The sequence below is a fragment of the Dasypus novemcinctus genome, chromosome 3, assembly GCF_030445035.2.
Source record: "Dasypus novemcinctus isolate mDasNov1 chromosome 3, mDasNov1.1.hap2, whole genome shotgun sequence".
NCBI lineage: Eukaryota > Metazoa > Chordata > Mammalia > Cingulata > Dasypodidae > Dasypus > Dasypus novemcinctus.
Window position 1 is genome coordinate 116,692,528 of NC_080675.1, and position 25,736 is coordinate 116,718,263.

Below are 25,736 nucleotides of genomic sequence, written 5' to 3' on the forward strand. Positions count from 1 at the left end.
ATGGATACAACAACAGGAGGAGGGTCGGTGGCTCTGTCCACCGTGGAGCCCGGCATCGAGAACCTGGGGCTGGAGCTCACGGTAACTGGCCAGCTTTGTTTCTGCACAGCCATGTCGGTTGCCACGCAGCTCAGGCAGGGTCTCTGCTGCTGTCAATCCCCATCGTCTCTGACAGGGCTCTGGACTGACCCCGACTCTCTCTTTTTACAGGATGAAGGGCTGAACCTAGAGGCAACCAAGAGGACTGAGCAGCAAGAACACAGTCTAGAGGCTGAGCTGGGTTCTCCCACTCGCAAGAGGTACCACTGTTCTGCGATCTAGTTGGGTTAGCCCCTGAGAACCTAGCGGGGTTGTAAGTGTCTGGCTGGGGACTAAACAGAGGTCAGACCTGTGGTGTCATTAAGGAGATAAAACTCACAGTTACCTCAAAGTCCCTTCACATTACGCCAGTATTTATTGGCATTTTTTCCATAAAGCTGTGACATAAAAAATGGGGGTTCAGAGGGAGGAGACACCAGTGTTGGCTGGACTGACAAGATTAACAATAGTAACAATAACAATAGCTAACATTTATTGAGCAGTTTTGTGCAGAGTGCTTTATGGAATTAATTTATTTAATTTTCACAATCTATTCAGATTAGAAAATTGAGGTTTAGAAATGAATTTACCCCTATAGTTAAAAAAAAAAAAAAGAAGCTCAGGAGGCTCTTCCTGAATACTTATATTTGGGGGTGAGAAAAGAGGGAAATCGGGGAAACAAAGACAGAGGACACACTATTAGAGATAATAGGGAAAGTAAAAACGTCTAGTGTCTTGGAAGTCAAAGAGAAGAAAGTCTCAAGAACGCAGGTATAGGCCCCACTGTTAGGTGTAACAGCAGTGAAAGGAAGAAGGGGGAGAACCATCTTTGAATTTGATCATGAATATGGTCCCAGAAGTAACGTCTGAGAAGGTCATTTGGGTAAAATAGTTCAGATGGAAGGCTTTTTCTATGATGTGGAAGAGGATCTGGACGTTTATAAAAGAATGCACAAGTCATACCCTGAGAAACTTAGAAGAGGATATTGGTTCTGCTCTCAAAAGGAGGTATGTGGGGAAGCGGACTTGGCCCAGTGGTTAGGGCGTCCATCTACCACATGGGAGGTCCGCGGTTCAAACCCCGGGCGTCCTTGACCCTCGTGGAGCTGGCCCACGTGCAGTGCTGATGTGTGCAAGGAGTGCCCTGCCACGCAGGGGTGTCCCCCGCGTAGGGGAGCCCCATGCACAACGAGTGCGCCCTGTAAGGAGAGCCGCCCAGTGCGAAAGAAAGTTCAGCCTGCCTAAGAATGGCGCCGCACACACGGAGAGCGGACACAACAACATGACGCAGCAGAAAGAAACACAGATTCCATGCCACTGACAACAACAGAATTGGACAAAAAACACTCAGAGACAACGGGGGGGGGGGGGGGGGTGCGTAGGGGAAAAGGGAGAGAAATAAAGTAAATAACTCTTTAAAAAAAAAAAAAGGAGGTATGTGGGGGCTAGGGAATGAGGAAGAGATGAGATGTGGGGGTGTTTTCGGGACTTGGAGTTGTCCTGGGTGGTGCTGCAAGGACAGTTACCAGACATGATGTCTTCCCATGGCCCACTGGATGGAACGTGGTAGAGTGTGGGCTATGGTGTGGACCATTGACCATGAGGTGCAGCGGTGCTCAGAGATGTATTCACCAAATGCAATGAATGTCTCATGATGATGGAGGAGGTTGTTGTTATGGGGGAGGAGTGGGGTGAGGGGGGTGGGGGGTATATGGGGACTTCATTTTTTTTAATGTAATATTAAAAAATAAATAAAGAAAAAAACAAAGAAAAGAGGAGGTATGTGGATCTGATCCAGAGCAGCTCTTAAAGAAAAGAACATTTTTTAGTTTGTTTTCTTCTCTTTACTTTTAAGAATTATTTCAGTGACTTCATAGAATGAGCCTAAAATTCTATTTTCTTCTCTATGGATTCAATTCCATATACAAACTTCTATATGTATATAATACAATTATGGGCAATTAAGTACATTATTTTGTATTTTTGCCTTTCCATTTATTTTGTATATCACATTTCTATGAATTGACAGTAACTTTTTTCATGCTTACATATATTTCATTCTTTGCTTAGCAGTGTAGTGGTTAATAATGTGAATTCTAGAATAAAATTGCTTGGGTCTGTATTTGAATTCCATCCAGTGCTGTATTTAAGATTTAAATGTTGAAAGTGGATGTGGCTTAAGCCATTGAGTGCCCGCCTTCCACATGGGATGTCCTTGGTTCTGTTATCGGTGCCTCCTGAAAAAAAAAAAAACAAGGGAAGCCAATGTGGTTCAGTGGTTCAGCACTGGCTTCCCACATACACAGTCCTGGTTTCAATATCCAGCACTACTACTTCAAAAAAATTAAAAATTAAAAATTAAAAAATTAAAAAATTAAACATTATATATATATATAAAGGGAAGCAGACATGGCTCAGGCAACTGAGCTCCTGCCTACCACATGGGAGGTCCATGGTTCAATTCCCAGTGCCTCCTAAAGAAGACAGCAAGCTGGCATGATGGGCAGGTGCAGCAAGCTGACACAAGATGACTCAACAAGAGACAGAAGAAGAAAAACATGAGAGACACAGCAAAGCAGGGAGCAGAGGTTCCTGGGGCCTCCTAAAGAAAATGAGCAAGACAGTGAGCTGATGCGATGGGTAGGCATTGCAAGCTGCCACAACAAGATGAAAAAACAAGAGACACAAGGAAAAATAATGAGAGACACAACAAAGCAGGGAATGGAGGTGGCTCAAGTGATGAGGCACCTCCCTCCCATACCAGGTTCAGTTCCCGGCGCCTCTTAAAGACAGCACACAGCAAGTACAAACAATGAAAATGTGGGGTTAACTAAATAAACAAAATAAATCTTTACCAAAAAACAACAACAAGCAGCTAGTAAAACAAATGAGGAAACCAAATCAGGGGAGCCTATGTGGCCCAGTGGTTGAGCGTCAGCTTCTCACATATGAGGTTCTGGATTCAATCCCTGGCTCCCAGTTCCTCAAAATAAAAAAAATAAAAAATTAAATGTTTAAGATTGGAGGAGCTGATATAGCAGATGTAGCTCAGTAAGTGAGTGTCTTCTTCCCATGTACAAGGTCCTGGGTTCAATTTCTGGTACCTCCTAAAAAAAAGTTTTAGATTTGGTTTTCTCAGTGTAGTTTGGTCATGAATGTTGGTTAATATATTTGCTTACCTTAATGAATAAGACCCGGAGTTGGCCAACTCTTTCTATTAACAACCGGATAGTAAGTATTTTACTTACAGAGCCATGCAGGCTCTGTGACAGCTATTCAACTCTGCCATTTTAGAGGGAAGGCAGCCCAGAGGATAGGAAACCAATGGACATGGCTGTGTCTTTGTTAGAGGTTTGCAATAATTAACAAGCTGTAGCTCAGTTTCCCCTGATATGCATTGGGAAAAGGCTAATCCCATCCCCCATAAGCCTACACGTCCAAGGGCACAGCACTTCCCCACAGGTTAAATAAAGAAACCACATAGAGACGGGAGTAAAGGGAAATGGAAACCTTCCCTACCTACATATCAGAGGGAGATAAAATTCTTACAGAACAAAGAAACATCTGCTCCTGCAGCATTCCAAGAAACCATAACTCCCTAACCCACTATCTTCTAGTCACTGTCAGGGAAAGTTTTCACCTCTAGGGCTTCCTATTGGTCCCTGCACCTCACTCGGACCCTCAACCCCCTCCCACCAACTATCATTTCCCCACCTAGGAAAGTTCTGTATAAATTCAAATCACCCCCTTCCAGGAGGGGCTGAAGTCTCTCTTCAGACCCCACCATGCTGATGAGGGGGCTGAAGTCTGTTCTTCAGACCCCCTCCGTTGGGATAGCCTCTCAATAAATCTTTCTTTGTCTGTAGTCAATAAGTCTCTGTGTCCCAGTAAGCGCAGTATTTTCTCCAACAGTCCTGATAAGACTGTTTTAAAAACAGAGGTTGGGTTGGACCTGGTTCTTGAACCATAGCTTGCTGATCCTTGGTCTAGTAAAAAAATGAACCAAGCCCTGATGTGCAGCCGTTGCCTGGAGTGTAAATGCTCCCAGTGTGGCTGCTTTCAAGTTACCAATGAGATACCATTGAAGGAAGAGCTGGGAAGAGATGCACAATAGCACACCATTATATAAGATTCCCACCATGTGTATACACAAAAGATGAAAATAACCTTATTTAAGAGCCTAATAATAGGGAAATGATTAGGATGTGATGGGAGTTTTAATATTACCCTTGTTTTTAATGTAATTAAATAAATGGCAGCTGTCACAAGGCAGTACAAGCTGGTTGTAAGCACTGCTGAATGACTATCACTTGCCAGATATTGCACAAATATTTATCCTCTCCAGGCCTCAGTTTTTGCCCAGTAAAACGGGTAATATTAGTACTTACCTGAGAGGATATTAGTGTATTTTGCCAGATTAGTTTCTTTTACTACTCTGACAGATAATTACGTCCTGTTTTTCCCTGCCCAAATCTTGTCAACTTTATATTTTCTCATATGAAAAAGTTTAGGGGTTATACAGATATAAAGTCACACTTTAAAGTTATAACTTGCCTTTCTTTAAGTTCTAGTGAAGCTACACATTCTTTCCCCATTTGGTTTACTTCCTATCTGTCTGTGATTAGCTTTTCCTCTTTGTCAACTACATTAGAATCTGGATTTGGAACCTTATTTCCTTTCTCCTGAATTACTGAAATAGCACCCATAGATTTCTTGTTTCCACGGCTCCCAACCCCCTGCCACCCTATCCTATATCTTCTACCAACACAGTCTCAAGCAAGACTCTGAGCTCCCTTGTTCAAAAACCTCTATGACTCCCCACTTGTTCCTGAACAAAACCCAACCCCATGGCCTGACGTTCAGGCTTCCCCATTCCCACCATGATTTATACTCAACTTGACTTTCCAACATCAGCTCATAATTCCCTTTCTAAAGACACCCTATGCTCTAGTTAGAGTCAACTAAAAATACTGCCTTATGGTTAACCCTGAACTTCCTGCCCCCAGGTCATGGTTTACACTACTTCTCAGTGAAATGTCTTTTCATTTCATGTTTTTCCACCCAAATCCATCATACCTTTTAAGAACCACCTCAAGAGTAATCTTGTCCATGGTACCATCGCTCATGTTCCTTCTTCCCCAACCTCCCTGGCTCCAAAGAGGTCTCTTTCCCTTCCAACTTCCATAAAATTTTATTTGATCTTCTATAGTACAACTTTTGACATTGGGTTATACATTTTTATATGCATCATATCCTTTATACTGGACTCAAAGTACATTGAGGACAGGATTCATGTCTAATTCATCCTTTTATCCTCTATACCAACAGGTACAATGCTTTATTCTTTATCTATAGTAGGTACCCCAAATTTCCGTAATATTAAAATTCAACAAATACATTTTAAGTAAATAAACAGTTACGTAATTGAGACAAGAGATTTTATCATTTATTTTTTCACATTACGTTTTTTAGTTCTGTTTGTTTCTTTATTGATTTTTAAATATGCTCTTTCCTTTTCTTCTTGTTCTTTTACTTTATTAACTGATTATCTGGAATTCTTTTTAAGATGCAGTATTAAGTGTGGCTCCATGCTGAGGCTTTGCCATACTCACATCTAAATTCCCAACAATAAATTGTGAGTCCTTTTCCACTATGATATTGCTTCATTTAGCATTCATTAAGTTGATGTTATAGTTTGAATCTATTTCCGAATCTTTTATTTCACTGACCCAATTCTATGTATTTAACATAATGTTGTAATTGTTTATAAAGTATTTTAAAATTTGGTGGGCTGAGTATTTGCTAAAGTGTTTTCTTTAAAAAATATTGTTTGGCATTCTTGTTGGTTTCTTCAAATAATTTGTCTTATCAGATTACTAAATCCTAAAAATTTTCCTGTGGGGTCCTTTTTTTTTTCCTTAAAGATTTATTTTTATTTATTTCTCTCCCCCCACCACCAGTTGTCTGCTCTCTATGTCCATTCACTGTGTGTTCTTCTGTGTCCTCTTGTATTCTTGTTGGTGGCACTGGGAATCTGTGTCTCTTTTCGTTGCGTCATCTTGCTACATCAACTCCGTGTGTGTGGAGCTACTTCTGGGTGGGCTGAACTTATTGCACAGGGTGGCTTCCCTTGTGGGGCATACTTCCTTGCGCATGGGGCACCCCTACGCGGGGGACACCCCTGCGTGGCATGGCACTATGCATGGGCCAGCTCACCACATGGGCCAGGAGGCCCTGGGTTCAAACCCTAGACCTCCTATATGGTAGGTGGATGCTCTATCAGCTGAGCCACCTCCATTTCCCCTGTGGGGTCTTAAATTGTTCTCTCAGTGACAGTATGCAGTAAAATGCAGATATTGTCATCTTTAATCTTTTTTGTCTTTCCCAATCAGGAGAATGGTGTAATTTTCTGTTTATTCATGTCTTCTCTATATCTGCCATTAGAGTTACACAATTTTATAAAATAATTTCTTTGTCTTAACAAACCATATTTCATTGGTTCTAAGATATCATCTTTCACATTTTTATTGGTGAAATTGGGATGTCTTATAATTGATAGTTTATCATATTTTAATTGGCACCAGTTTTTGCCTTTTAATGCACTTTTAAAATGAAACAGCATACATACAGGAAAATAAGCGTATCCTAAGTGTGCCCCTCAGTGAGTTTCACCAAGTGGATACACCCATTTCCTCACCCAGAGCAAGAACCAGAACATTCCCAGTGTCAGAGAAGCGTGTCATGTCCCCTTGCAGTCACAGCCTCCCTACGGGTAAGCACCATCCTGACTTTTAGCATCATAGATTAATTTTACTTGTTTTTGAACTTTATATAAATGGAAATAAATCATGTGCACTCTCTTGTGTTTGGCTTCTTTTACTCAATATTATGTTTGGGATATATTGTAGTACATTATTATTTATTTTTTATTTTTTTTGTGCTTACATATCAATGTATAACATAAATTTACTGTTTTCAGCATTTTTAATTGTACAAGTCCAGTTCAGTGATGTTAATTACATTTACCTTGCTGTGCTATTATCACCACCATCCATTACCAAAATTTTTTTGTCATCACTCTAAACAGAAACTCTGAACCCATTAAGCTATATTCCTGAGAAGCAGATGTGGCTCAAGTGATTGAGCTCCAGCCTACCACATGGGAGGCCCCAGGTTCGGCTCCCGGTGCCTCCTGGAGAAGACAAGCAAAACAGCAAGCTGGTGCAAAGGACAGGCACAGCAGGTTGATGCAACAAGATGATGCAACAGAGAGACACAAAGAGAAAAGATAGAGACATAACAAACTAGGAAGCTGAGGTGGCTCAAGTGATTGAGTACCTCTCTTCCACATGGGAAGTACCAAGTTTGGTTCCCACTGCCTCCTAAAGAGAAGATGGGCAGACACAGAGAGCATATGACAAATGGATACAGAGAGCAGACAGCAAACTCAAATCTGTGAAGGGGCAGGGATAGAAATCAAATAAATCTCTTTTAAAAACCAAAACAAAAAGCTATATTCCTCATTCCCCACTCCCTGTGACACCTGGTGACTTATTAATATAATCTACTCACTGTTTTTGTGAGTTTGCTTATTCTAGATATTTCATATAAATGGACTTATACAACACTTGTCCTTTTGTGTCTGGCTTATTTCACTCAGAATAATGTTTTCAAGGTGCATCAAAGTTTTAGCATGAATCAGGACTCTAAGGACAAGGGTATTCACTTAAGAAACCCCGTTAACTATCGATATCAAGTTCAAGAAATTTAACATTGATATAAAGCTTACAGTCCATAGTCCAATTTTTTTACAATTGTCCCAGTGATGTTTTTTTTGGACATTTTCTCCTCCATTATTAGATCCAGTCCAGGATCATGTATTGCTTATGATTATCATGTTTCTTTAGTCTCTCTTTTAATTAATAACATATATACAACATAAAATATCCCATCTCAACCACTCCCAACAATACAACTCAGTGGCATTCATCACATACAGAATATGCTACCATCACCACCATTATTACCAAAACCTTTCCATCATCCCAAACAGAAACACCATACCCATTTTATATTAACTCCCATTCCTCTGTCCCTGTGAATTTTATATATCCTAATTATTTCATACTGTGGAATCATACAATATCTGTCCCTTTAATGTCTAGCTTATGTCACTCAACATAATGTCTTCAATATGCATTGATGTATTAGAACTTCATTCCTTTTTTTTTTTTTTTTTACTTTTTATTCCTGCTCCTGCTCCCTCGCCCCCCAGATGTCTCCCTCGTCTGTCTGTTCATCTTCCTCAGGAGGCACCAGGAACAGAACCTGAGACCTCCCATGGGCGAGATGGGTGCCCAATTGCTTGAGCCACATCCGCTCCCCACTTCATTCCTTTTTACTACTAAGTAATATTCCATTTTATTAGATACACCACATTTTGTTTATCCATTCATCCATTGATGGATACTTAGGTTGTTTTCACCTTTTGGTTATCGTGAATGACCCTGCTATGAACACTCACGTGCAAGTATCTATTTGAGTCCCTGTGTTCATGTCCTTTGTGTGTATATATATATATATATATATATATATATATATATATATATATTCATGAGTAGAATTGCCAGGTCACTCAGTGATTCTATGTTTAACCTTATGAGGAGCTACCTAACTTTTCCATGGTGGCTGCACATTTTACATTACCATCAACAATGCATGAGGGTTCCAATTTCTCCACATCCTCATTAACACTTTTTCTGTTTGTTTGTCCTTAATAATAGCCATCCTTGAGGGTGTAAACTTCTTAAAGGTCTGGAGTGGGCTGGTTAAACGCTCTTGAGGATGATAGGGGATTTTGTTTGTTTGTTTTTAAATATATTTTTTCAAAATTTTAAAGAAGATACTTAGATTACATAAAAAATATAGGGGATTCCCATATGCCCCACTCCCTACACGTCCCACACTTTCCCACATGAACAACATCCTTCATTAGTGTAGTACATTCATTACAATTGATGAGCACATTTTGGAGCATTGCCACTAAGCATGGATTATAGTTTACATTGTAGTTTACACTCCCTTCTGCACAATTTTGTAGGTTATGGCAAGATGTATAATGGCCTGTATCTGTCATTGCAATGTCATTCAGGACAATTCCCAAGTCCCCAAAATGCCCCTGTTTTTCCCTCTCCCTGCCTGATAGGGGATTTGATCACCAGGACCACAGTGATTTACTCAGGTTGCAATTAGGACTGCTTGGTTCAAAATGTTTTCCTTTGCAGTAATTAGGCTACCTGGAGTCTGTAAGGGCTGAGAGGCAGGAAGAGGGAGATAAGGAACTACCTCTTTGGGAGCCTCTCAGGTGCCTGGATAGCAGAAAGGCCCGATGAGAGGGAGTTCAGGGACCTAGCATCAGAGTCTGCCTAAAGTTTAGTCAGACTAAAAGGAAGTCAAGACAGTCTTGGTCAATGGCAGTAAAGATTTTCTCATTTCTGAGATGACCAATAAGAAATAAAACACCTTCTCCTCAGTTAACACGGGGAACTATTGGCCCCCTGCAGAAAGGGGAGATGAGGGGGAGGAGGCAGGGGTAAAGGAAGGCCGTGTTTGAGGAATAGGAAGCATGCTAGATGGGAGAGGCAGCAATGGAGAAGGAGCCGTGGAACTCTGTGGGCCCAGACCCCAGGGCATTGGCCGTTAAAGGCTTTCCTAGCTGTCCCGTTTAAGCTGTCTTGCCTCAGCATGATGGTCAGACTAACAGCCTTGTGCAGGGCTTACCTACTTTGGAGCTTCCAAGAATTTGGAAATTAGAGATTTTTGCTCTTGTGGCTACAGTGTGTCGGGGATATTTAAGAGTGGCAGAGCTAGGTGAGCCTGGGGTCTAGGTGAGATGCAGCATAGGAGAGTGGTTAAGAGCTCAGATTCAAGAGCCAGACCCCTGAATATACCTCCTGGCTCTGCTCCTTACAGTCTCCGAGTTACTTAAATTCTCTGTTCCTCAGTTTCCATATCTGTGAAATGGGAATGATAATAGTAAATGCCTCAGGGATTCTTTGGAGGAGTCAATGAGTTAATATCTACAAAGTTCTTAGAAAGAGTTCAGCACACAGAAAGACTGATAGAAATGTTTGCTAAACCTAACTTGATAGCCCTACCTGTTAGGCACCTTCTCTAAGCTCTGTCTACCAAGCGATTCCTGGGGTTGGTGGTGTTTTAGGGTTGTGGGCTCATGTAGGTTTTAGGGAAGAATGCTGAAAGCTGCCTGACTCCTTTCTGAATATAGAATTTGAGTGACCCCTTGTCCTTGGGAACTGAGCAAGGAGTAGTTCCCAGGCATCTCTTACTGCTTCTGAGGAGATTACCAAGAACATTTCCAGTCCAGGCTGGGTGGGATCACTCTGACCTACTGCCCATTGACGTGGTCTGGCCTTTTGGCAGAGCCAGATCAGCAGGAAATTTCCCCCTGGCTGAATAATTTTCTGTGGTGACTAAGAGCAAATTCCACTTGGGCCAGATGGTCTAAGTTCTGGGAATTAATATGGATTGGAGGGAATAATTTCTGTATCTTAACTTTTGGGTTTTCATCAGGAGGAACCTACAGCGTCTCTTCAAGACAAATTTCTGCAAAACACATGCTGTCTTGTTCAAGTGGATCCTATTGGGCCTGTTGTGTACCGGTGAGATATTAAGAATGTAAGGAAGTGAGAAACAGTCATTTTTGAAGTATTGCTTTTTGTTGAGATGATTACCTGGTGGAAAGAAATTTTCTTCACAAACTGACCCACAAAGCTATTTGCTATATGGATCTTAATTACTTGAAGGGAATACATACTTTATTGAACTGCACTTTCAGGAGTAAGTAAAATCTGAGAATAAACATGCTTTCAAAACTGTACTATGTGATAGACTTTGAGAGAATACAGGCCTCTCTCTTTATTAGTGTGTTTTTTCCTCCCCGTCCCCTCCCTCCTTGAGCCACATTCTCTTCCTTTTACTAGTGTCTTGATTTGCTGTAGGCCATGGTTCTTGTTAAAAGAGAAGTTTGTGTTACAAATTACTTTTTTGCTCGCTTCCTAGTAAGATCAACGATATAAAATATTTTTTAAAAGATAGCAAGCCTCTGCTTAAAATATACTGTTAGTGATTATGGGACCTTAAAGACAATATTAGAGTCAGCTGGGACGATAGGAACAAAAATTATATTTGGGGGTGAGCTGTGATAGGGTGAGAACCATATGGCCTGCTTCCTTGGTAGCCACAGTGTTTACCACATTTTTGACACAATCTCAAGAGGAAAGGTTAAAATGACTGGAATTAGAAAGTTTGGAAAAAAGATGACTGGCCTTGGAATAGTTTAATCGTGGATGCTGATTAAAACTACTCCAAGGGACAGCAAGAAGATATCAGATAAAATAGAAGGGAGTCAAGTTTCATCAGGGACAAGTGAAAACATGCCATCACCAAAGTAAAAGGGACTCTCTTTGGAATTCTCAGGAAGAAAACAGACTCTATCCTGGCTTTAGGACCTGCAGTGCAGTCTGACAATGAAGGCTAAGTGGCAAAGTCTCTGGAGGGTCCTTCTGGCTTTAAGTCCCAGATGTTCATGACCCTTGGAAGTTCTGCCATGCTGATTCTTATTCTCTACATTCTCTTTTTTTTTTTAGCATATGCTGCTTACTTCCTGGTAGCTTGCTTTTTGGATTTCCAGAGGGCATTGGCCTTGTTTGTCCTTACCTGTTTGGTGCTCTTTGTCCTGGCTCTTCGTTTACTAAAAAGATTATTTGGTGAAAAATTAACAAGATGTCTGAAGCCCTTTGAAAATTCCTCCCTAAAGCTTTGGATGAAATGGTAAGATAAGAATCTCAATATTCCTGGCCCCACAACTTGTCCCAAACCCTATACTTTTCCTTTTTTCTCTCTCAGCAGTTCCTGAACTGTTTCTCGAGCCATTGCCCACATTTTCAGAACCAAGGCACAGAGAACAAATATCAATGGGCCTCTGAGTTCTGGGCTTCACTGCAGCTTCTCATAGCTTTATGTCTCAACTGCTCAGGAGGGATGAAGTTTCAGAGAAGAGGTTCAGTCTGTTTATTGCAAGGGCTATGTCAGAAATGAGAAAAAATCATAAGTAATCAGAACAAAGAGGCTTGCAAGTGGATTAAGCTGTCAAATTGATTTGGTGGCCCTATGTGTCTCCCTTAAATCCCTGATCCAATTATGCTCTTTCTTCCTTGGCCTCCAGACTTCCTGCACCCAAGGGTGTATTTTACAATTTAAGGAGAAAACTCACTATTCAGTGTATATTGAACTGGGTTCTACAGCAGCCACAGCTCATCTAACTATGGAATGCACATGTCCTTTGATCACAGGCAAGGAGTGAGAGAATAACTTTTAAACTCTCTATAAAGTCCCTCTTTCCTGCCCATCCTCCAATGGATGCACAGAAAATAAGTGTTAAGGATGAATGCCACAGCAGCATCTGGGTTTGGAGAAACCATACCAAATGCTACCTAATTTTGGATTATTGGTGTATTTGATACTGGTGGTGATGGAGATAAAAGGACTTTATTCTTCATTAGCTAGGTGGACCTTGGAAGCTGGTTTTTCTTCACTTGAAGTGAGATGGGATTACAGTGAGAACAGATTCGAAATTCAACACTGACCTGTAATGCCTTTTGTTGTTGTTGCCCCTGAGGCATCTCAATGGATAACACCCTTTCTGTTTTGTTTTCATATGCGCTCTCTCTTCTAACTCTTTTCCCTTGGACTAAAAGGACTCTAACAGTCAGACATGAGGAAACTAGTTCCTATATTGATCAAATGGGCTTGGTATGGTAAGGGATGGTTGTCTGGCTTTGCCTTTATTCTTGCCCTTGGGGATGTGGTTGGAAATTTAATTGGATGGGAGACTCATGGAGGAACATTGCTGACGTTTCTTCCTTCTGTTGTTAATATTTTGGTTATTCATTGAAACAATCTTGAAGACTGGGTCTTTCGATCACATGCTACTGATGTGGAAACTCGGGAAAAAGCAAATTATGTGATTTATGTCCTCAGATTGGAATCTTTCAACTTTGTTCTGTGAGTAAAAGAGTTGGAGGGAGAGAGGTGCTAGGCAGGGAGCTACTAGATGAACAATTCTCAAGGTATGTCTATATGTCTAATGTACAGTATACTATTAGTGTTGGAAACTAAGGCATAGTGGTCTCGCAAGGAGAGACGTGCTGTTTCCATGACTATGCTTTCAACCTAAGCAATTGAGAGTTTCGACCTATTAGGTTATTTCAGTTATCTTTGGGGTGAACTTCCATTTTTACAGGTAAAGTAAATTACTTGTTTTTCATTCACTGATTCAATGACATATGGTCTCTGGTATTTCTTCTTCAGGGTGCTCAGAGTTGCTGCCGTGATTGGCCTTATCCTGTGGCTGATTCTAGACACAGCCCAAAGGCCAGAGCAGCTGATCTCCTTCTCAGGAATCTGCATGTTTCTCATCATCCTTTTTGCCTGCTCCAAACACCACCGTGCAGTGAGTTTGGGTTATGTAGGTTGGGTGCAGTGACAAACAGCCAAGGGTCAAGTACTGATTCCAAATATAAGTGTCAAGTACTCATTGCAAAGGCATAGACCTAAGTTCTTCACAACCTCTGGAATTTTCCTCGGTAACAATTTTTGCCCCTAAGAAAGATTAAAAAGACCTCAGAAGCCCTAGACTGATTATTTTCAAACTGCAGATTTAGATTCATTAGTGAATCTTGATAGCAATTTTATGGATCTAGGCCAGTGTTAAAGAATGAAAGAAGAAATATGAAAAGAAGAAAATAAAGTACAATAGAGTATATCAGCTTGCATTGCACCTAATAATGTCAACAGCCTGTTATATATTGCTGCCCTGTTTCCCTCTACCACACCCCTCGCTCCCTACTCCAACTTACCCCAGATTTACTGTTAACATCCTAAGTTGGTTCCAGCCAAAAAATATGTGAATAGATGATGAAGTATCCATGTTTAGAACTTATATTGGAATACTTTTCTTATTGATCCCAGGTGTCCTGGAGGGCAATGTTTTGGGGCCTCGCTCTTCAGTTTGTCTTTGGGATCGTGGTCATCAGAACCAAACCTGGACTGACTGCATTTCAGTGGCTGGGAAACCAGGTTCAGGTATGAGAAACTGCATGTGAGGACTCAGTTGTTTTAGAACCCTAAGGAAAGGAGATCAGGCTGGGTCTTGTTAATGATAGTGGTGTGAAAGGAGAGGATATGGGAAGCAGACTTGGCCCAGTGGATAGGGCGTCTGCTTACCACATGCGAGGTCCGCGGTTCAAACCCTGGGCCTCCTTGACCCGTGTGCAGCTGGCCCATGCGCAGTGCTGATGCGCGCAAGGAGTGCCCTGCCACACAGGGGTGTCCGCCGCGCAGGGGAGCCCCACGCACAAGGAGTGCATCCCATAAGGAGAGCCTCCCAGCGCGAAAGAAAGTTCAGCCTGCCCAGGAATGGCACCGCACACACGAAGAGCTGACACAGCAAGATGATGAAACAACAACAACAAAAAGAAACACAGATTCCTGTGCCGCTGACAACAACAGAAGCGGACAAAAAGAAGAACACGCAGCAAATGGACACAGAGAACAGACAACTGGAGTGGGGCGGGGGGGAGGGAAGGGGAGAGAAAGAAAAAAAAATTTTTGAAAGGAGAGGGTATACTGGGGTACAACTAAGAATAGGAATAAAGAAAAGAGAACTGAGCTATTAAGTCCTTCTGTTGCTCAATGAGCAGCTCATGGCTACATAGTCCTCTCCTGGGAGACCAACCTCAGTAACAGCAGTAGGGACTAATCATGGGTGAAACTGATCCCATCTTCCCCTATGTCTTTTCTGGCTTCACTGTTGTTTCTCTTTTTTTCCTTCAGATTTTCTTGGACTACACTGTGGCTGGCTCCAGTTTTGTCTTTGGGGATACTCTAGTCAAGACTGCCTTTGCTTTCCAGGTCATATTTATTTTATGGGAGGGATGAGAGTCAATTGAGGGGGTATTCAAGAGATCAGCCAGGCTGTGTACCAGTTTGACCAAAAGGAGAGGATTTAGTCCTATCAGCAGGGGAAACAGCATCAATCTCGTGCCCTTTGATTGTTACCATCCTGAAATCAAAGAAATGGGAATAGGGAGGAAGGCTTAGATAACATTTCTTTGACTTAGTACTGATGGGATAAAGATATTCAATACATTTTAAATTTATTCCTAAACAAGTTTGTGTTTAAATATCCACTGAGCACCCAAATAGTCATTGAGCACCCACACTGTATCAGATGCTCTTGGAATGCTAATTCAGAAGCCTGACACAGAGTCCACTTATGGTATACATGAGCACATACAATGTAATGTCTCACCAGCTGCCTCATCATTTTCCTAGGCCTTGCCAATCATCATTTTCTTTGGATGCACAATGTCCATTCTCTACTACCTGGGCCTTGTACAGTGGGTAGTACAGAAGGTGAGTCATTCTACTACACAAGTCAAAAGATGGGCCTTCATCCTGTGATCTGTCAAGAGGTATGAAGATACTTATTTTGGGAAAATGTGCATATAAAGGATCGAGAGAGTGGGTATAAGAACCGACATGAAAAGGCAAACTCTTCCACGCATGCTTGATGTCAAGTGGTCTAGACAGGCTGAGGTACACAGCAGGAAGAAAAAAACAGTCCAAACTATCCTCTCATATTGGGTTTTAATTCACTTGTCGTCAAAGCCAAAGAATTCTGAGTTCTTGTCTAGGCTGTGTTTGTAACTCTACTTCTCTAGCCTCAGTCTCCTTATCAGTAAAACAGAGAAGGAGAAGTTTTGCTGGACAGTCTCCAAGATTCCTGCTAATGTTAGTGATTTATGACTGTATTCCTTTAGATCGCCTGGTTTTTGCAAGTCACCATGGGCACCACTGCCACAGAGACCCTGTCTGTAGCAGGGAACATCTTTGTGGGTATGGTAAGTACCCAGAGGCCTTGTGGTCTTTTTTTCCTCTGGGGAAATGAGAGTTTGGCAGAAAACATATCAAGAAAAGTATGCTTTCCTTCTGAAAAATCAAATAACTGAAGACTGTATGGGCAGCCAATGGCTGATGAAAGAAAACTCAGAAGCTCGAAGGAGACAGAGTTCTTCACTTTCACCCTTCATGCCTGGTAATATTTATCTGGGCATACTTAATCTGGACATCCTTAGTAGCTGATCCAATTTCTTGCATAGGATTTTAGGGGAATGTCCTGGTCCATATCTTATTCCTCTTCAAAGACTAGGAAGGGTGGTTGATCTATATTCTGGTTTCTTCCTGTGACTCCCTGTAACTGTTGTTTTCCAGGACCTCTAAGGAGGCAATAGTTTGCCTCATTCAGGGCTAGCACCAAGGCTCTTGCCCATAATACTTGCTAAGTACATTTGTTTGTATGGAGTTGGTGCTCAATATATGCTATTGATACATCTGCTCAATATTAGGAACTATGGCTGTCAAATGGACAAGGATTTAGTATTGAGGTCTTTCTCTTCCTAGGCCCTGGGCTGATTACCTGCTTCCGAAATGTTCTCTAAGTACTTGTGGATACCTCTACCAGAGAACTGATCATATTTTGTTGGAATTATCTATAATCAGCTTAGTTTCTACTATTAGACTGTAAGTGCCGAAGAGTAGGAATTTTGTGTATTTATATTAATATTCCTCACATCTACTACAGCAATTGGCACATAGCTGGCATTCAAATGCTAAACAGCATTATGGTTGGGCCTGCACAGTCTCATAGCATTTTCACAAGCATTTCTTGTGAATCTTTCATCAGCAGTGGGGTTAGATCATCTATTTGCAAAATTCATTCAGTGAGTACTTTTTAAGTGTCTAATAAGGACTCAGTAAGTGCACTGCACTCCCTAAGTTCATTCAGTAAGGTATTTTGGACATTGAGAGCATACAAAAGAAAAATACCATTTCTCTCATATAACATTTAAAAACTTAAATGGGTAAGACACACGTATGAAAACAGGTGAGAACAATGCCAACCAGGATAGATTAGGTGTCAGAGGGAAGGAGGCAGATGCTGGGAGGGCCTGAGGACAAAGATTGGTGCTGACCAAGTGGGCGGTGTCTCTCTGGAACAATGCTCACACAGGAGAGCTGTATGTCTAATGGGCCCAGCCCAGGATGGAGAGGCACATCCACTTGGAATCTGACTGGCTTCTCCTTATTTTCAGACAGAGGCACCTCTGCTCATCCGTCCATACCTTGCAGACATGACGCTCTCTGAATTGCACACAGTCATGACTGGAGGGTTTGCTACCATTTCGGGTACTGTGTTGGGAGCCTTCATATCCTTTGGGGTAGGCATAGACTGATCACTCCTGGGTGAGCTGAGATCCAGCTTCGGCTGAGGGACTGATCCCCAAATCTGGCCTTACAGATTGACCCAGCAGCCTTGATTTCTGCCTCGGTGATGGCTGCCCCTTGTTCTCTTGCCTTGTCAAAGCTGACATATCCAGAAGTGGAAGAGTCCAAGTTCAAGAGTAAGAAGGGAGTGCAACTGCCCCGTGGGTGAGTCAAAAGAGATATATAATTTGGTAAGTGAAGCCAGCTGCAGAGGCAAGAGTGGTGCTGTGGTGGCAGAGGCTTCAAGTCTCCCCCAAGGGGGCGTAATATGATTCCATATCCCCTCTTGCCTAACTCTATCTCTAGAGGACCCGTTGGTTTTCTTCTTTAGTTTAAACCTCCCATCCACCGCTAGCTTCTGTATGCCATGCCCTTTGTCCTTAGCCTCCATGCCATTTCATAGTGATGATATCTGATACCGCTTCAGAGTCATTTCCTCTATTAGAGATACTAAGAAACTCTGGTCATCTCTCAAAATATCCACGCACCCTCCTCCTACTTTTGGAATCAGTGGACTTTCTCCACTCTGAGAGCTTGAGACTATTATAGACACCATCTTCCTTCCCTCGTGCCCGATAACCACAGGAAGGAGAAGAACATCCTGGAAGCCGCCAGCAATGGGGCCACAGATGCCATAGGTCTTGCGACGAATGTAGCTGCCAACCTGATTGCCTTTTTAGCTGTGCTGGCCTTCATTAATGCTACCCTCTCCTGGCTAGGGGACCTAGTGGACGTACAAGGGCTCAGTTTCCAGGTAACGTCTCACATTTGTTGGGCTGTCCCTCTGTGATGTGGTTAATAATCCTTGAGCTGGGTCAGTTCTCACCCACAGTCAGAGAGAATGAAGAAGAGAAGGGTGGAGGAGGCTGAGCCAAGGCTCCAGAGAGGGTGCCCAGTTCCTGACCTTTGCCCTTTGTTCGTCCTTTTCCTGGGGTCTCTCTTTCCTTCAGGTCATCTGCTCCTATATACTAAGGCCCATGGTCTTCATGATGGGTGTGGAATGGGCAGACTGTCCAATAGTGGCTGAAATTGTGGGGGTCAAGTTCTTCATAAATGAGTTTGTGGCCTATCAGCAACTGTCTGTCTACAAGCAGAGTCGTCTCTCTGGAGCGGAAGAGTGGCTCGGGGGCAAGAAACAGTGGATTTCTGTAAGTGGCCCACAGCTATCAGTGGGCAGATGGAAAGCATTAGTAAAGTTTGTTGCAGACCCACACATCCCTTTCCAGTGCCCTAGGCTGAACCACAAAGTAAGCCTAATAGTATGCTTAGCACCCTCTGTCTCCAGCACCTGAGCTACCCTCAGGTCTGTGTGTTATTTCTCTCCCACCCTCTAACCAGATCCTCTCTATGATGCAATTGTTGGGTCTTTGCAGTTGGGGCAGTCCAGGGCGGGCAGTATTTTTTGATGGTCTGAGATAATCATTTCTAAGTTTAAATTCCTCTGACAATCTTTCTCTCTTCCTCTGTCTCCCTAGCCCTTCCCTCTCAGTCATCCTTATTCCTAGGCCTTCTTATTCTTAGACTCCAACAAGAACAGCCTTGGGAAAAGACACCCCCTGGTGGTTGCCATATCATTATCCCTTTAATAACTCAGGGAACAGCTATTTTCTGGGCATCCCTTCCACAGTCATGAGGGTCATGTGGAAAAGATTGGGCGTTCTAAGAACTCTGAATGTCTATCGCCATTCAAATACCGCACATGTGAAAGCGGGCTTATGTATTTGTGTTTTTCCCCCTAGGAGAGAGCTGAAATCATTGCAACATTTTCACTCTGTGGATTTGCCAATCTTAGTTCCATAGGAATCACCCTGGGAGGCTTGAGTGAGTTAATTCATTTTCCCAACTCCGCATTAAGCTGGCCAGAATCTAACTTCTGCGGTGGACAGTCCTGGTGCTTTAGTACAGGTTGAGACCAGATAGAGAAATTGATGTGCAACAGGCCCTCTCAGTTGATTAGGCTAGTTCTCACAGTTAATTAGGAGCTAAGGCAATCACGTTATCTTGCTATGCATGGAGCCCATACTCAGTTCAACTTCAGTTCCTTTGCTCCTCTAGCCCTTCCAAAAGGCTGGTGTTGTTTCCTGGTACTTCCCTTCCCCCAGAACCTGAGCAAGTCCCCTCCCTTAGCTGGGGTTCCTGGGTTGCATGGAACCTGTGCCAAGCTGTGAAGCCAGCAGCATTCCCTCCCCCATGCTCCGCTTGGCAGGGAAAGCACCTGATAATTGGACACACAACAAATTTATTTATTTATTTATTTATTTGAGATACCAGGGGTCTGGGATTGAACTCGGGAGCTTGTATGTGGGAAGCTGGTGCTCAACCACTAAGCCACATTGGCTTCCCTGAGCTGGGTTTATCATTTTTTTGCTTGTTGTTTTATTTTTATTTTATTTTATTTTTTGGGAGGCACCAGGAACCAAACCCTGTGGACCTCCCGTGTGGGAGGCAGGTGCTCAACCACTTGAACCACATCTGCTCCCCCAATTCTGATTTTATTTTTCCTACATGGGAGAAAGTATTATAATGATGTTACTTCTATTTTGGGAAAAAAAAGTGTTACCATGATATTATTTCTCTTTTGCCCACTAAATGAGTATGGTGGATATTTAAGTAAAAATTTTTTCTTTTTAGCCAGTAGTGAAGGTACTTTTTGAAATTAGACTGCGCACTAGTTGGGGCTGCACATGGACCTAAAAGACAAATAAAAGCAGCAGATGCATAAGGCAGATAGATAGGAAGAGCAAGTGGTGTAAAGTATTGGGTTAAAAGCTGCAAGTAACTATGTGTGAGAAGGGTGACTATTTGAAGCAGACATAGATATATTTAGGCTGCAGGAGATGTTGCTGAATGTAGGTCATAGATGGAGGAAATAATATGGGGAAGGTGAATTTGTCCTTGAGGGCAGAGGCAGGGGGAAATGACTAGCAGATTCCAAGAATTAGGAGATCCAAATTAGAAATGGATCTTGGAAGAAATGGAGTATAAGAAGAAATATGGCTCAGTGTGTCCATTTTTTTAACGGCAATTATATCACTGGATAGAATCATTAAATTCATTTGTTTGGTAGCTGATGGAACAATTTAAAGGTGAGATCATTTCCTTTCAGTTTATCATTTTCCCTTCTGCTATAAACTTGTCTGTATTGTGGTGATTCTAATTATGAGATTGTCACCTAGTCATGGGATAGGCATTGTGTTTTCAAGGTGGAAGTGAAAGTTGCCCCCCTTATCCCTCTGCCTCAAAGTAACTTTAGCCCAGACTTCAGAGTACAGATGTCAACTGCCAAACCCCCAGGCACTTACATCTATATGGAACAACCAGAGCTTTGTTCAACCTGGGAATGGTTGCGGAAGCCCTAAAGTTGCCAGATCTGCATAGGGTCAGACACACGATCCTTGGCCTGCAGAATGTCTTGAGTTAATGATCTCTTGGGACTAATGTATATACATGCTTTTTAGGGTAACACTGGCCAGCCTCTGAGAGGGGGTGGTAAAGATGCTGTTCATCTGCTGTGTTTTGTTCCTCTGCATTCTTCTAAAGGGCGGCTCGCGATATAAACCTGATTGCCTGGTGGGCAAGAGATCAAGTTATTTTGTTCTGTTGTCTGCAGCATCAATGGTACCCCACCGGAAGAGTGAATTGTCCAAGATTGTGGTCAGAGCCCTCTTCACAGGGGCCTGCGTGTCCTTTATCAGTGCCTGCATGGCAGGTAGGAGGCTCAGCTTGGTCTCTTGGCAGGAATCACTTACCTAGATCATGCCAGGATCTCTACCAGAACATTGATTTAGCCACACAGCAAACAGGTGCATAGAAAAGACACCTCATCTAGTCTTCTCAGTCCACACCCAGAGAAAGACTAAAGAGTCTTATGGAATGTTTGTAAAATCTTGCCCTTAGTATCTCTCTTTCCTTTATCCAGGAATCCTCTTTGTCCCCAGGGGAGCTGATTGTCTCACCCTCCTAAACACAACTTTCACCAATAGCAGCTACGAGATCTACACGTGCTGCAAAGGGCTCTTTCAAAGGTGAGCATCAGGATCCACCCTCTACTCAAGAATCTTCTGGGTGGGGGAGATAAAGTCTTGAGGGTAATCATGTGGGTGCTGGATAGAGTATGTGACAAGGGAGATGGGTATTGGTGATGGCCTAGATCTTTACTTCTATAGAGTGCATCTTTGTTATTAGCTCTAGAGTAGATAAGAAACAGGTTGTAAATATGTTGATGGAGTACTGAGAGGTAGAATGGGAGGGGAAGAAGTAAGGAAGGGTGAGTCCCCTAATAAGAAGTTATCATATTTGTTGTGTTTGGAATATAGATAAGTTGTAGGCAAAGTCTTAACAGTGATCCTAAATGACTAAAAATTTATGGGTTTAATCAGACAAAAATAAAGAAGACTGAAAGGGGATAAAGTTTAAGTGATAAAATCAGAATGGGATCAGATAGTGTGTGAACTTGTTTATAAAATTCTGGAATATCAAAAAAAGAAAAGAATATGTCATGAAGCTAAAAGAACTGGTTTTAGACCCACAAAAGGAAGGATCTGAGGAACTATAGGTTTGGTGCTGTTAAAGTAAAAAGTGTGTACTGGTGGTGATGTATATGTGTGGGCAAGTGAATAGAGTTCTGGAAGATAAGGCTGAAAGATCTGAAAGATGAAAAGTTTAAATGCTAAGGAATTTAGGTTTTGGCCTGCAGAAGTCTGGACACTGGCATGATCAGATATGCTTTTTCTAAAGATCATTTAGAAAATGATCTTTTCTGGCAGGGAGACCAATAAAAACACTGCTGTAAGACTCCAAGTGAGAGATGATAAGAGCGATACTAAGTGCTTGTGAGAATGGAGATACACTAGACCAAGTAGAAGCAAAAGGATTGGTCATTGGCTAGCTAGGAAGAAGGGATGGGGTGAGGGAGAGAAAGGAGTCTCAAAAGACTATCTCCTTTCTGGTTTGGGCAAGTGGCCCAAGGGGTGCCATTTATTTACTGAGAAGAAAAGGACTAGTTCCAGGAATGGGAGTAAGGGGGAGATCATGGCTTAATTCAGTTTTGGATATGTTGACTTGGAGGTACCTGTGAGACAAACGTGTGAAGCTACTCAGAAGTCAGCTGTGATTAAGGTTCAGGACAGAAATCAGAACTGGAGATAGAATTGGAAGTCAATTTAAGTTGGTGATCTGTTCACTGTATAGGTAGATATTTGGGTGCTAGCTGCTTAACAGGTTACTAGGCCAAGTCAACTCCCTGTGTTTGGAGGTAATCATCAGAGAAGGCAACCAGTGTACTTCCTTTTGGTGTACTATTAGAGTCAAATTATAAGATGAATATATCATGGGTCTGGCATAGTTTTGGCTTCCACGTTCTTGTGGCAGTTCAGTGAATGCCATTAAGCATAATAAAGGAACACAGTGAAAACTTTTGTCTAACAACAAATTGTCTGTATCACTGAACTTCACTCAAGTTAATAAAATATTCTTGCTCATTTCTGCCTTCAAAGCTGTAACCGACTTTTTGCCTAAAGCCCCACACTAAGGGTCATTAGCATCTAGAATCTGAAAGAAATCATGCTTTTGTCCAATTAATATATACTAATTAAGTCTGCCGCTGTCTTCTTTCCTCTAGAAGAAAGTGGCCTTGGGATATTACCTCACTTTTTAGAATAGATTCAATTTTAAATCGCATTGTGAAGCATTCACTTTGTCTCATGATGTCTGGAAAGGAGATTCCCAAAAGGACTGTGGTTAAGAATTGGGCATAGTAGCAGATCACATCGTATAATTCATGCCAGTATTATCTTGCACATAAATGAGAAAATAAACTTCATTGGGTCTTATTTATTTGGCCTTTGCTGATGGATCCATTTATAGGTGTTTTTTATTTTCTTCCCCAAAATATTCGGCACAATTTGTTGATGCAGCCTTGTTGCAATGTATTTATGTGACCCACTATCTGGCCCTCTGGCTTTTCATTTCAGTACTTCTTTGAATGGTACCAGCCCTCCTTCTTTTTCTGGTATTTGGGAAGACAATGAGTTCAGTGCAAGTGCCCTGGCTAACTGCTGTGGATTCTACAACCATTCCATCTGTACCTAAGGCTAGTCCATTTCCATAACAATGCTTATCCGGACAGCTTTTTGATGGCAATGACGTTTACATATTCAAGTTTTCGCTCTACATTTAACTCACCAAGATCTTGAACAGTAAATATAAAAATTTCATTTTGGATCATTATTGTATCCCAATGGTGAAAACTAGTAATTTATCTTTTCGTTATTTGGCACAATCGAATAGGAAATTCCTCATGGGCTTTAACTGAGGTGAAATTGGAAATAATAAATCTTAACATATCAAAAAATATCTTGAAAATCTTATTTTCAGTTGCCCTCTTAAAAATTATGTGATGCAGTGTACTATAAATGTGATGTGGTATGTAATGTGTACTGAGGGGAGAAAAGCTGTGTTTCTTGGAGTTCTGTGGGTGAACTGTTTATGTTACTAAAATTACATATGAAAGGTACATGAATATTTAATGAGAAGTTTTTGTTTGTTTTTGGTTTTTTTTTGGTTGTCACACTTCTGTAAACCTGCAAACTCCTTGACCTTATTACAGGGTAAACCAAGAATAATTCTTCTTATATACAAAATTTCTAAGAAATACCTATATCATAAAAGCCTTTACTTTGATTATTTGGCTTCAGTATCATAGTTGCTTCAGCTTTATTGCGAATTATTTAAAACAGTGGCTCTCAATGGTAAGGCAGAGCAATTTTACCTCCCAGGGGACAAATGACTGGAGACATTATTGGTTGCTACAACTGGGATGATGTTACTGGCATTTAATGGGTAAAGGCCAGGGATGCTGGTAAACGTCCTACCACGTACAGGGCAGCCAACCACGGCAGAATTCTCTGGCCCAAAATGTCAACAGTGCTGAGGCTGAAACACTGTCATTTAAAATATTTAATATATTTATAAAATATTTAATATATTTATTATATTTAGTATTAATTATAATATTAATATTATAGCCTTAAGGGAAGGTTTCAAAAGGATGTAGGGATTCATCAAAAAGTTAAACAGAATTACCATGTAGTTCAGTAATCCCACTCCTAGATTTTGAAAGGAATTGAAAACAGGTGTTCAAGTAAGTACATGTACATGCATGTTCATTGCAGCATTATTCACAATAGCCAAAGGGTGGAAGGAGCCCAAATGTCCATTAACAGATGAATAGATAAACAAATTGTGGTATACATACAATGGAATAGAATACATACAAAGGAAGTTCTGATACATGCTACAACATGGATGAACCTCCAAAACATTATGCTAAGTGAAAGAAGCCAGAAACGAATGGTCACATATTGTATGATTCTATTTATATGAAATAATGAGAATAAGTAAATTTATAGAGACAGAAGGCTGATTTGTCCTTGCCAGGGCTGTGGGGTCAAGAGAATAGGAAGTGACTGCTTAATGGGTATGGGGTTTTATTTTGGAGTGATAGCTATCTTTTGGAACTAGATAGAATGGGTGTTTGCACAATATTGTGAAAGTACTAAATGTCACTGAATTATTCACTTTAAAATGGCTAATTTTATATTATGTGAATTTCATCTCAATAAATTATTTTTAGAAAAGAATGTAAGTACTTGTATACTGATTGCCTTAGCTAACCGACCACCTACTTCCTAGTTCTTTGAATTCAGAACCTCTTGGTTTTCTAACCAGTGTCCACTCCTATCTCCTCTCCAATGTTTTCCAAACCTGACATAAAAGAAAAAGGAAGCCTCAGTAAACTGCTTCTTGAACTACTCCGTGATTTTACCCTATGCCTGGTTTCTTTCTGAAAGGTAGCAAAGCAGTGGTTGGTGGTATTGGACTCCAGGTAGGCAGGATTACTTGGGTTCTGGTTAGGGCTCTGCCCCTCACTGCTAGGGTGATCTTGGGCAAGGTCGTAACTTCTCAGTGCCGGGCATCCTCAGCTATAGAATGAGATAACACAACGATCTTATAAGGTTGTTGTAAATAGAACAAAACAGTGACACTGTATACCCAATATAAGGGTTGGCTACTATTTTACCATTTAAGGAGCTGTGTTCACGGGTAGCAATCTGTTTAGATACGTATGAAATTTAGCTCACACAAAGCAGCATGGGGGAGGAGAGGAGGCTCTTTATCTCCCTTCAGGGGAAAGGGCCAGTTTTCTAATTCACGCTTCTTTCTATTTAAAGCAAATCTGGGCTAAACTCTCA

General features: G+C 41.6%; 1 protein-coding gene across 1 annotated transcript; it reads left to right on the top strand.

Annotated features, from left to right (window-relative positions):
• Window positions 1–25,124, top strand: SLC28A2 (solute carrier family 28 member 2). The gene is made up of 16 exons (XM_071212451.1): window positions 1–299; window positions 10,669–10,757; window positions 11,745–11,928; window positions 13,468–13,609; window positions 14,128–14,241; window positions 14,992–15,069; window positions 15,493–15,573; window positions 15,981–16,061; window positions 17,313–17,438; window positions 17,519–17,649; window positions 18,070–18,238; window positions 18,435–18,632; window positions 19,224–19,305; window positions 21,095–21,193; window positions 21,404–21,509; window positions 23,457–25,124. The coding sequence occupies exons 1-16, from the start codon at window positions 1–3 to the stop codon at window positions 23,572–23,574; spliced, it is 2,097 nt and encodes a 698-aa protein (XP_071068552.1). The 3' UTR covers window positions 23,575–25,124.
• Window positions 25,125–25,736: the final 612 nt, after the last annotated feature.

Coding starts and splice junctions, on each gene's coding strand:
- SLC28A2 (XM_071212451.1), top strand. CDS start 1: ATGGATACAACAACAGGAGGAGGGTCGGTGGCTCTGTCCACCGTGGAG. Junction 300..10,668: donor GGTTCTCCCACTCGCAAGAG/GTACCACTGTTC, acceptor GGTTTTCATCAG/GAGGAACCTACAGCGTCTCT. Junction 16,062..17,312: donor GGAACATCTTTGTGGGTATG/GTAAGTACCCAG, acceptor CCTTATTTTCAG/ACAGAGGCACCTCTGCTCAT.